The sequence below is a fragment of the Mobula birostris genome, chromosome 2 (assembly GCF_030028105.1).
Source record: "Mobula birostris isolate sMobBir1 chromosome 2, sMobBir1.hap1, whole genome shotgun sequence".
NCBI lineage: Eukaryota > Metazoa > Chordata > Chondrichthyes > Myliobatiformes > Myliobatidae > Mobula > Mobula birostris.
Window position 1 is genome coordinate 221,251,407 of NC_092371.1, and position 12,489 is coordinate 221,263,895.

Sequence of the window (12,489 nt, forward strand, 5' to 3'; positions counted from 1 at the left end):
CCAAATATGCACTCAAACTTCAGTAGAAGGAATGTTTGTGGTCGTCATTACCAGTAATCCAGCATAAAAAACCAGCCGCATTCCAATGGTTTTGCATGCATGGTTTAGATGAGGGAATGCATCCTTAGACAACATAGACTCACAATGCTTTATACAGTGGCATGCAAAAGTTTGGGCACCCCGGTCAAAATTTCTGTTACTGTGAATAGTTAAGTGAGTAGAGGATGAACTGATCTCCAAAAGTTGTAAAGTTAAAGATGAAACATTCTTTTCAACATTTTAAGTAAGATTAGTGTATTATTTTTGTTTTGTACGATTTTAGAGTGAAAAAAAGAAAGGAGCACCATGCAAAAGTTTGGGCACCCCAAGAAATTTGAGTTCTCAAATCCTGTGGACTGATGAAGTTAAAATAGAACTTTTTGGCTGCCATGAGCAAAGGTATGTTTGGAGAAAAAAGGGTGCAGAACTTCATGAAAAGAACACCTCTCCAACTGTTAAGCACGGGTGTAGATCGATCATGCTTTGGGCTTGTGTTGCAGCCAGTGGCATGGAGAACATTTCACTGGTAGAGGGAAGAATAAATTCAATTAAATACCAGCCAATTCTGGAAGCAAACATCACACCGTCTGTAAAAAAACTGAAGATGAAAAGAAGATGTCTTCTACAACAGGATATTGATCCTAAACACACCTCAAAATCCACAATGGACTACCTCAAGAGGTGCAAGCTGTAGGTTTCGCCTTTAACTTTATGCCTTTTGGAAATCAGGTCATCTTTAACTCCCTTAGCTATTCACTGTAGCAGAGATTTTGACCATGGGTGCCCAAACTTTTGAATGCCACTCTATATTTATTTATTTAGAGATACAGCACAAAATAGGCCCTCTGGCCCTTCAAGCTACACAATCCCTGACAAGCCCAGTTTAGCCCATTTCTTAATGGTTAATTGGTTCTGAATAACTAGACCTCTGCTTACAGGAACCTGTTGTATTATATCTCCAGTCTGATAGCTGACCTAGTAAGAAGGAAACTCCCTGGTTCAAAGAGCAATGGAGCCTATAATGCTTTGGTTTAGTTGCTGCTGAATATTGCTTCTGTTGAAGCCTCTTTTTGGTGTTTTACCAGACAACTCAGCAATGAGCAAATGGACATGGTTCAATGTTACATTTTTAATATTTAACATATCGCCTGCTGTCTGGTTCGAGGTATAGAACATAGAACATAGAATAGTACAGCACAGTACAGGCTCTTCGGCCCACAATGTTGTGCCGACCCTCAAACCCTGCCTCCCATATAAGCCCCCACCTTAGATTCCTCCATATACCTGTCTAGTAGTCTCTTAAATTTCACTACAGTATCTGCCTCCACCACTGACTCAGGCAGTGCATTCCATGCACCAACCACTCTCTGAGTAAAAAACCTTCCTCTAATATCCCTCTTGAACTTCCCACCCCTTACCTTAAAGCCATGTCCTCTTGTATTGAGCAGTGGTGCCCTGGGGAAGAGGCGCTGGCTATTCACTCTATCTATTCCTCTTATTATCTTGTACACCTCTATCATGTCTCCTCTCATTCTCCTTCTCTCCAAAGAGTAAAGCCCTAGATCCCTTAATCTCTGATCATAATGCATACTTTCTAAACCAGGCAGCATCCTGGTAAATCTCCTCTGTACCCTTTCCAATGCTTCCACATCCTTCCTATAGTGAGGTGACCAGAACTGGACACAGTACTCCAAGTGTGGCCTAACCAGAGTTTTATAGAGCTGCATCATTACATCGCGACTCTTAAACTCTATCCCTCGACTTATGAAAGCTAACACCCCATAAGCTTTCTTAACTACCCTATCCACCTGTGAGGCAACTTTCAGGGATCTGTGGACATGTACTCCGAGATCCCTCTGCTCCTCCATCCTGCCATTTACTTCGTACTCTGCCTTGGAGTTTGTCCTTCCAAAGTGTACCACCTCACACTTCTCCGGGTTGAACTCCATCTGCCACTTCTCAGCCCACTTCTGCTTCCTATCAATGTCTCTCTGCAATCTTTGACAATCCTCTACACTATCTACAACACCACCAACCTTTGTGTCGTCTGCAAACTTGCCAACCCACCCTTCTACCCCTACATCCAGGTTGTTAATAAAAATCACGAAAAGTAGAGGTCCCAGAACAGATTCTTGTGGGACACCACTAGTCACAATCCTCCAACCTGAATGTACTCCCTCCACCACCACCCTCTGCCTTCTGCAGACAAGCCAATTCTGAATCCACCTGGCCAAACCTCGCGGAATCCCATGCCTTCTAACTTTCTGAATAAGCCTATGGTGTGGAACCTTGTCAAATGCCTTACTAAAATCCATATAGATCACATCCACTGCACTACCCTCATCTATATACCTGGTCACCTCCTCAAAGAACTCTATCAGGCTTGTTAGACACGATCTGCCCTTCACAAAGCCATGCTGACTGTTCCTGATCAGACCATAATTCTCTAAATGCCTATAGATCCTATCTCTAAGGATCTTTTCCAACAGCTTTCCCACCACAGACGTAAGGCTCACTGGTCTATAATTACCCGGACTATCCCTACTACCTTTTTTGAACAAGGGAACAACATTCGCCTCCCTCCAGTCCTCCGGTACCATTCCCGTGGACAACGAGGACATAAAGATCCTAGCCAGAGGCTCAGCAATCTCTTCTCTCGCCTCGTGGAGCAGCCTGGGGAATAGTCCGTCAGGCCCCAGGGACTTATCTGTCCTAATGTATTTTAACAACTCCAACACCTCCTCTCCCTTAATATCAGCATGCTCCAGAACATCAACCTCACTCATATTGTCCTCACCATCATCAAGTTCCCTCTCATTGGTGAATACCGAAGAGAAGTATTCATTGAGGACCTCGCTCACTTCCTCAGCCTCCAGGCACATCTTCCCACCTTTATCTCTAATCGGTCCTACCTTCACTCCTGTCATCCTTTTTTTTCTTCACATAATTGAAGAATGCCTTGGGGTTTTCCTTTACCCTACTCACCAAGGCCTTCTCATGCCCCCTTCTTGTTCTTCTCAGCCCCTTCTTAAGCTCCTTTCTTGCTTCCCTATATTCCTCAATAGACCCATCTGATCCTTGCTTCCTAAACCTCATGTATGCTGCCTTCTTCCACCTGACGAGATTTTCCACCTCACTTGTCACCCATGGTTCCTTCACCCTACCATTCTTTATCTTCCTCACCGGGACAAATTTATCCCTTACATCCTGCAAGAGATCTCTAAACATCGACCACATGTCCATAGTACATTTCCCTGCAAAAACATCATCCCAATTCACACCCGCAAGTTCTAGCCTTATAGCCTCATAATTTGCCTTTCCCAATTAAAAATTTTCTATAGAATGGTGTATTAGTAGTGGAGATGAGGGATTTGAGATCCAAAGTTAGATTAAATTTGCTTGGATCGTGTTCCAAGATAAAGAAGGTTGAGAGGAGATTTGATAGAGTTGGAGATATACAAGACCACAATAGCTTTAGACAGTGTAGCCATATGGAATAATGTGGAATTTGCTGCCTGTGAGAATGATAGCTTCAGAATCAATATGGCATTTCAAAAGAGAATTTATTTGCTTTCGTGTAAGATAACTTGGATGGCTGCAGGAGAATTGAAGTAACTGAGAGCTGTTGTGGGTATATTGGGGCACATGGCCAGCTGTGATTGTAAGGTGCAACCTTAAAAGTGACATTTGTTCTTATGGACAAGTAGCTGTCAAATGAAAGCAACGCATTCAAAAGATATTGCATTGAGGTTATTTGGACTATAAAACAAGATATAGATAGGTTGAGTGAGTGGTTAATTACTTGGCAGAGGGGTACCTGAAGAGATTGTGGATGCAGTATTAATGACTTTAAAGAAGCATTAGATTCTGGAATGCTTCTGGAGGCCTGCAGAACTGTAAATGTCACTGCACTCTTTAACAAGTTATGGAGGAAATAGACAGGAAATTACAGGCTAGTTAGCCTGACTTGAGTGATTGGCAAGATGTGGTGCTTAGAAGTAGGTACAGAAGGGATGTCAGGGGTAAGTTTTTTACGCAGAGAGAGGTGAGAGCATGGAATGGGCTGCCGGCGACGGTGGTGGAGGTGGATAGGATAGGGTCTTTTAAGAGACTCCTGGACAGGTATATGGAGCTCAGAAAAATAGAGGGCTATATGTAATGTTAGGTAATTTCTCAGGTAAGGACATGTTTGGCACAGCTTTGTGGGCCGAAGGACCTGTATTCTGCTGTAGGTATCCTATGTTTCTATGTTGGAGTCAAATGTTAAGGATGTGGTTTTAGAAACATAGAAACACTGAAACATAGAAACACTGATGATGCAAAGATCATCGCCAGAGGCTCAGCAATCTCCTTCCTCACCTCCCGCAGTAGCTTGGGGTACAGCTTGTCTGGTCCCAGTGACTTATCCAACTTGATGCTTTCCAAAAGCTCCAGCACATCCTCTTTCTTAATATCTACTGAAGCAAAGTACTCATTAAGTACCTCTGCTATCTCGTCCAGTTGCATACACTCTTTTCCACTGTCACACTTGATTTGGTCCTGTTCTCTCATGGCTTATCCTCTTGCTGTTCACATACTTGTAGAATACCTTGGGGTTTTCCTTAATCCTGTCCGTCAAGGCCTTCTCATGGCCCCTTCTGGCTGTCCTAATTTCATTCTTAAACTCCTTCCTGCTAGCCTTATAATCTTCTAGATCTCTATCATTACCCAGTTTTTTGAACCTTTCATAAGCTTTTCTTCTCTTCTTGACTGGATTTACAATAGCCTTTGTACACCACAGTTCCTGTACCCTGCCATCCTTTCCCTGTCTCATTGGAATATACCTATGCAGAAATTTGGTCTCCAAATTTGAGGAAGGATATTCTAGCTATTGAGGGAGTGCAGCGTAGGTTCATGAGGTTAATTCCCGGGATGGCGGGACTGTCACATGTTGAAAGATTGGAGCGACTGGGCTTGTATACACTGGAATTTAGAAGGATGAGACGGGATCTGATTGAAACATATAAGATTATTAAGGGATTAGACATGCTAGAGGCAGGAAACATGTTCCTGATGTTGGGGGAGTCCAGAACCAGAGGCCACAGTTTAAGAATAAGGGGTAGACAATTTAGAATGGAGGTAAGGAAAAACTTTTTCACACAGAGGGTTGTGGTTCTGTGGAATGCCCTGCCTCAGAAGGCAGTAGAGGCCAATTCTCTGGATTCTTTCAAGAAAGAGTTAGATAGAGCTCTTAAAGATAGCGGAGTGAAGGGATATGGGGAGAAGGCAGGAAAAAGGTACTGATAGTGGATGATCAGCCATGATCACAGTGAATAGTTGTGCTGGCTCGAAGGGCTGAATGGCCTACTCCTGTACCTATTGTCTATTGTCTATTGTTTATTGTCTAACCCTAACCCTACCCGGTACATCTTTCAACTGTGGGAGAAAACAGGAGCACCCGGGGAGAATGTATAAACTCCTTATAGGGGACTCTGGGATTGAACTCCAGACTCCGACAACCCAGGCTGTAATATTGCCCTGCTAGCACTACCATAGTGCCCAACATGTTACTATATTAATACTGCTCAAAAAACCAAACAATCACTTCCCCAAAATCTCTAGCAGTCATATTTATTATATTTAAACTCACCAATACTTAATGAAAAAGATTTGAGGGGCAGGGTGGATGATTTGTTGGAAAGATGATCAGACTGTTGCAAGAAGCATAAGGCTGTTAAAGTAGGTGATTTTAACCTTTCACGTATTGACTGGGCCTCCCATACTGTAAATGGAATAGATGGGATAGAGTTTGTCAAATGTGTTCAGGATAATTTCCTTCATCAGAGTGTGGAAGTCCCAGTGAGAGAGAGTGTGATGCTTGTTCTGCTGTTGGCTGACAAGAATTTGTGTACAGGGCAGCTGATAAGAATTTGTGTACGGGAACACTTTGCATCTAGTGACCACAATGCCATCAGTTTCAAAGTAAATATGCAAAAAGATAGATCTGGCCCGTGAGTTGAGATTCTAAATTGGAGAAGGACCAGTTTTGATGGTATCAGAAATGATTTGGGAGGTGTGGATTGGGATAGGCTGTTCTCTGACAAGGATGGGAGGCTGTCAAAAGTGAAATTTTGAGAATACAAAGTGTACAGAATTCGGAGAAAGAAGGCTGCGAGTGAACGGCTGATTTTCCGGAGCAAAGGCAGTTTTTTACTACTCCGGGTAAAAGAAAGGCAAGACTGCACAGGCGCGTGACGTTTGAAGAGCGCGGAAGGTTTAAAAAGAAGACCACCATATCCAGTGAGTAGTGTTCAGAGTGGGCAGCAGAGTGATAGGGCTTTGGCTCAATGGGCTTGGGTGGTAATGAGACGAGACGAGTTAAGTTTACCTGTGTAATTTGCGGAAAGGAGGAAGTATGTGTGTGAGGCCAGTTTTCTGTGCTTGGTGTCAGATGTGGGAGGTCCTGGAGTCTCCCAGCCTCCCGGATGGCCATATCTGCACTTGGTGTGTCGAGCTGCAGCTCCTAATGCAGTGGTCCCCAACCTCCGGGCCGCAGACCAATACATTGCCGCAAAGAATGCAGCGGCGCAGCAGTGGTGGGGACGCAGTCAGCGCATCTTTAAGAAAAAAGCCGAAATAAATGTGGACCTTGTTGGTTCTCTAACCCTACCCCCCACTGCGCCGTGGTTCATGCACCATGGTGGACAGTTCCACTAGGTCACCAGAGGTTGTCACTCTAGCACCAATGATGGCCGCAGACGTGGCTGAGCACTAGGGTCACTTGGTTTGGCACCCCTTCTGATATTTCCTCTGATTGTGGTCCCCAGTTCATATAGACCTCTGGCCTGCAATGGCTCAGAACCTCGGCATTAGGGTACATCACACCACGGCGTATCACCCGCACTCCAATCGCCTATGTCAGCGGTTTCACCCCTCCTTAAAGGCTGCTCTGAGGGCTTCCCTGACTGATGAGTGTTGGCATGATCATTTCCCATGGGTCCTGCTAGGGCTCAGAACTGCTCCAAAAGAGGATCTGCAGTCATCCACAGCTGATTTGGTATACGGGCAGCCATTATGAGTGCCAGGTGATTTTATTCCTGATGTCACAACTGCCTGGTCGGTCTCTCAACAATGTTCCAAAGAAATTCAATTCCTTTGCACCTATTCCTTCCTGCCAGGATGGCATACAGCTCCCTGGGCTCCTGTTGCGCTACATTCCACCTTGTTTGGTTTTGTCTGCCGTGGTGCACATCAACATCCCCTTAGGTACCCTTACGATAGCCTGTTCAGCATCTTGGAATGGAGAAAAAAGATTTTTATCGTAGATAAGATGGGTAAACCTGAATGTATTTCTGTAGATTGCCTTCAGCTAGCCCAACAAGATTTGTATGTTTCTGCTACCATGCCCCTGCCATCATAAACATGACCGTGAGCATATCAAAGCACTTCTGGATGAGCCTGAGGCCCTTGCTATTCCTCCACCCGTGGAGCATTGAACCCAAGTTGGGCAGCTCATCTGAGCCCAGACAGGCCCCCAATGCCATTTTAGTGAATTTGGTGGGGGCTGTGTAGGGTAATGTAAATGGTGGAAATGTACATAATTCACAGCTACTGACAGTGGGGTTAACTTTAAGAGTTGGTTTGACATGAAGTTAAGTTTTTGATGCGCTTTGTGTTCAATGCTTGGAGTACAGTTTTTCTAAACCACAAAACACCTTTGCTGTTTTTATTTGCAAAAACCTACAATATGCACCAGCGGCTCATACGACCATCCACCAGCTGCTCCCATGGCTTCACGTGACCCTGATCAGGGGTGGGGAGTTGGTGGCTAAGCAAATACTACACCTTGCCTAAGGATGCCGTGCAGGCTAGCGGGGAAAAGGAGTGCCTTACACCTCCTTTTGTAGAGACATATCTCCGCCTTGCCACCCATTGGTGAAGATAAAACTTTTGAATAAGAGAAAGGAGTATATTTGCTCCAGCACTCACGGTCGCTTCACTGGTCCTCGGTCCCTGGTGTTGTTGTCCAGCAACTGGTAAGATTTTGCCAGTGGGTAGTGCCGTGTTTGGGGGGGCAGGGCTTCATTTGCCTGAAGTCCTTCTTCGCAGCAGACGAGGAAGTAGTTATCTAAAAACAGTACATCTCTTCAGAGGTTTCTAGTGATTGGCACAGCCAGTGAGAATTGATCGGAAACCTCTTTCATTCCAGTGGAAAAAAGTAGGAATTGGAATGTGTTTATAAAACCAAAACTCTGTGTTAATGTGTTTTTTTTATTAGCTTAATTCTGCAATATTTCCTTTGCCTGTTAATGAGAATGTACACAGGGAGTACACGAGTTTACTGAAACTTTTGAGAAAGGCAGGTCTTCTTTGCTCTTTGAAGCTCTCCGCCTCCTTGATCATGAAACAATGGTGGGCTTTTGCGGCAATTCTTCACCTATTCAGGAAAGGAGCAGCATAACTTTTCAGGAGACATTCTATGTGAGTTGTGGACAGATTGATTCTATGCAGAGAACAATTCCAGTCTGATATGGCTTGCTTTAAAACAGCTAAGGTTGTCTATAAAATTAGAGATAATTTGTGCCAAACATATCATCTGTATAATATGCAAAACGATGTAGTTGGAATCAGAATTCAATGAGACTAAAACACACAAAATGCTGAGACTCCACAGGTCAGGTAGCACCTGACAGTCCTGATGAAGGGTTTTGGCTTGAAACCTGGACCGTTTATTCCCCTCCACAGATGCTGCCTGACTTACTGAGCTCCTCCAGCATTTTCTCCGTGTGTTCACTCTGGATTTCCAGCATGTACAGAATCTCTTATATTTACTGCAATGGTGGTCTGCGATTTACAGGAAGATGTTGTTTCCTGCTCGGCATTGTTGCCTGTCTCACCTTCAACCGTGCCCTTATGTCGCTGCAGGGTCATCAGCCAAGGACCACCACTCATTGATGTTTCACTCTCTTAGCCCTGGTACATCTCCTGGTGGCGGAGCAGTGACAGGGATATCTCCCTGCCTCCCCCTACAGCTTCCAGTGGGGTTAGTCGGTTTCCAATTTCTCTCTTTCCTCCTCAGCCACAGCCAAAAGCTGCCCTTTTCTGCCTCCTAAGCCAACTGTCCGGTGGCCCTCCTGAGTCCCGCTCCTGTCACTGCCGTATCATGGAGTAACCTTGAACATAAGAACATAACCTTGCCGTCGATGCACTGACAAAGCCCCGGCATCCTACCTCCACAGGGTAGATGATGGTCCTCCAGCCAGCTTCCTTACACTCAGCTGTCAGGCCTGAGAGATTTGAAAACAGGTTATCAGAAAAATTATTCCCTTTGTTTAATGATGGGGTCCTGACTTTAATCCTGATGGCACCTCAGAACAAAAAAGTTTTGATATATTGATAAATTTTATCTAAATAGTGAAAGAGTCAGAGATGAGATACTGGAAGCAGACAGAGATGTGGCAGAGGGAATAGGAAGGAGTAGAAATAGAGAGTAGGAAGAACTTTAGTACTCCAAGCTATTCAGTACAACCACTACATGACCATTTACCTGCACTTGTGGAAAATTACCAAGTCCTGTTTAAAAAAAAAAGCAGGACAAATCCAACTTGGCTAATTATTGATCAAACCAATCCCACTAATTACCGACCATCCCTCCACTCTTACTCATTGGCAGAGTAGTTGACAATGTGGTTGAGTAGCAATTGCATACGAAAATATAGAGCAGTACAGTACAAAGGAACAGGCCTTTCAGCTCACAATGTTGTGCCAAACCAATTAAATACCTAAACTAATAACCTAATTACCAATGCCCAGTTTTGTGTTTTGCCAGGGCTACTCAGCACCAGACATCATCGAGCAACTGAAATATGGACAGAGGTGCTGCATCCTAGTAGTGATATGGTAGTATCGGCCCTAGACATTAGGGGCGAACTTTATCAAGTGTGATTTTAAGGGAATACTAGAGACTGCAGAGCAAAAAAAAGAGCTGCTGGAGGAACTTACTGGGTCAGGGGGGATCTAGAGAGGGAACTGGACAGCTAACACTTTGGTTAAGACCCTTCATCTGGACCAAAAGAATAGAGGGAAGATGGGCAGTATATAGAGGTGAGGGTGAGGCAAGAGCTGGCAAATGATAGGTGGATCCAGCTGAGCTGACATCGGCCACAAAATGCTGGAGGAACTCCTCAGATCAGGCTGCGTCTATGGAAAGGAATAAACAGTTGATGTTTCAGGCTGAGACCCTATTCCTTCTGGGAACCCTCTGCTAAGTGTATCCGTTCAGCCTGAAAAAGACCATGTGATCCAACTGGTTTTCCAACCATTTGAATGTGTATCCCCTAATACCATGTCCTGTAATCCTGTCCACCTTCCTTTTATGAGTCACCTGAGCCTTCTAAAAATCCACCTTATGTGGTCGTTGTGACAATTGGAGATTCTAAGACATCTAACATAAGGAGGGCTATGGGTAACCCTAGGTAATCTCTAAAGTAAGTACATGTTCAGCACAGCATTGTGGGCTGAAGGGCCTGTATTTTGTTGTAGGTTTTCTATGTTTCTATAACAAGGTCGGGCTTAATTACATCTACAATTGATCAAGCCTCAAAGAACTATAGTAAACTTGTCTAATATGTTGACTTCGTTTGTTTTCATTCAGCCTTTCTATTTATCTAGCTATTATTTCTTATTGCTTGTAGATTCCAGCATCTAGCCAACACTCAGTCAGAACTTTGCTCATATCCTTGGGCTTTGTAACTAATGCTGGAAACCTCATTGGCAAGGCAGTGGTGATGTATTAACATTCAAATCTGACAACATTTCCAGATAAGAGTGTCAAGATATCACCAAAAGAGGTTAATGTAATCTAAAGCCCTGTCAGGTGGAGAAGAGAAATTCGTTATCCTGTTGGGTCGGGGTGGGGTGTGGAAATTCATCTCTACCAAAGCAGGTGTTAGGCGCTCTTTCTCTCCAGCGTATTTATACAAAAATAGTTTCCCCCCTGTTCACCTTGCCATATATCTGTACACCTTTAATTGTCCTACATTGGCAGGCACACTCTCAACTGCCTGACCATTAAAGTCTGGAATTCCCCCCTTAATAGACCTGGCCATGAAGAAATAATTTAACTCATACCAGAATAAACAAATTGAAATTATATTGACAAAATATTTTAAACTATAACAAATAAAATATTAAAAGATAATGAAAATAAAGAAAAGGCCCCCATTAGATATATATATATATATATATATTAGTCTATCACAAGCATTGGCGGTCATGGTTGCATAATCAATCCAGTTTGCTTCATTTACTCATGGTACCAAAATGGTTCTGCACTGAAAACCCAGTCCAAGTGAAAAATAAATAAAAATCCACGCAATGTCCATGGGAAAAGGCGCTGAACTTTCTCCAATGTCATGGGCCACCTAACTAATTGAAAGTTATCTGCACAATTTCCATGCACCCATAGTTTGCATAAGGATTTTCTGACATCAGTATCTATCCTTCCAAATGGGTTCTGTGAGCGTTTCACCATGTTCTTCTGCTTTGTCCATAGTCTGTTTTCATTCTTCTTCTTTCTCCTTCTTCGATCTTGCACGCTCCCTAGAAAAAAAATTAACAAGACAAATCCCATTGGTTAATTCAACAAGCTTAACTTACCAATTAACTGAATTTTTAATTAAAAAAGCAAATGAATGAAATACCCAGTTGTGGAATGTAATTAAAGGAACACTTTTTATATATCAACAACAACAGGAATTCTGCAGATACTGGAAATTCAAACAACACACATCAAAGTTGCTGGTGAACGCAGCAGGCCAGGCAGCATCTCTAGGAAGAAGTACAGTCGACGTTTCAGGCTGAGACACTTCGTCAGTTCTGACGAAGGGTCTCGGCCTGAAACGTCGACTGTACCTCTTCCTAGAGATGCTGCCAGGCCTGCTACGTTCACCAGCAACTTTGATGTGTGTTACTTTTTATATATATTTGCATTTTGAGAAAAGCTGCTGAAAATAGATGTCCAACAGCATAATTGTATTAATAAAATAAAGCAGGGTATTACAAAAAGAAAATCAAAATAGTAGTAGTAATAATAATAATAATAATATTAAGACAATAATAATAAACAAATAAATAAATATTGAGAATACATGTTGTAGAGCCCTTGAAGTTGAGTCCGGAGGTCTGTAGTGAGACAAACAGTTCATTGTTAGGGTGAGTGAAGTTATACACTCTAGTTCAGGAGCCTGATGTTGAGGGGCAATAGCTTTTCTTGAACCTGGTGGTGTGGGACCTAAGGCTCCTGTACCTTTTTCCAGATGGCAGCAGTGAAAAGTGAGCATGACCTGGATGGTGAGAGTCCTTGACGATGGATGCAGCTTTCCTCTGACAACACTTCTTGGAGATGTGCATAAAGGAGGGGTGGGTTTTATCTGAGATGGACTGGACTGTATCCGTTACTTTTTCAGGGTA

General features: G+C 43.4%; 1 protein-coding gene across 2 annotated transcripts in view; it reads left to right on the plus strand.

Moving 5' to 3' along the window:
- LOC140194086 (adhesion G-protein coupled receptor F1-like) overlaps positions 1-12,489 on the plus strand; it is a 218,012-nt gene that overhangs the window by 80,142 nt on the left and 125,381 nt on the right. The window contains exon 1 of one of the 2 annotated variants that reach the window (XM_072251505.1): positions 663-729. The exons of the other annotated variant lie outside the window; for it this stretch is intronic. Coding sequence (XP_072107606.1) covers positions 704-729 — 26 coding nt within the window. The 5' untranslated portion in view covers positions 663-703. Of the gene's footprint in view, positions 1-662; positions 730-12,489 lie in introns of those variants that run through there. 2 annotated transcript variants of the gene reach the window in all.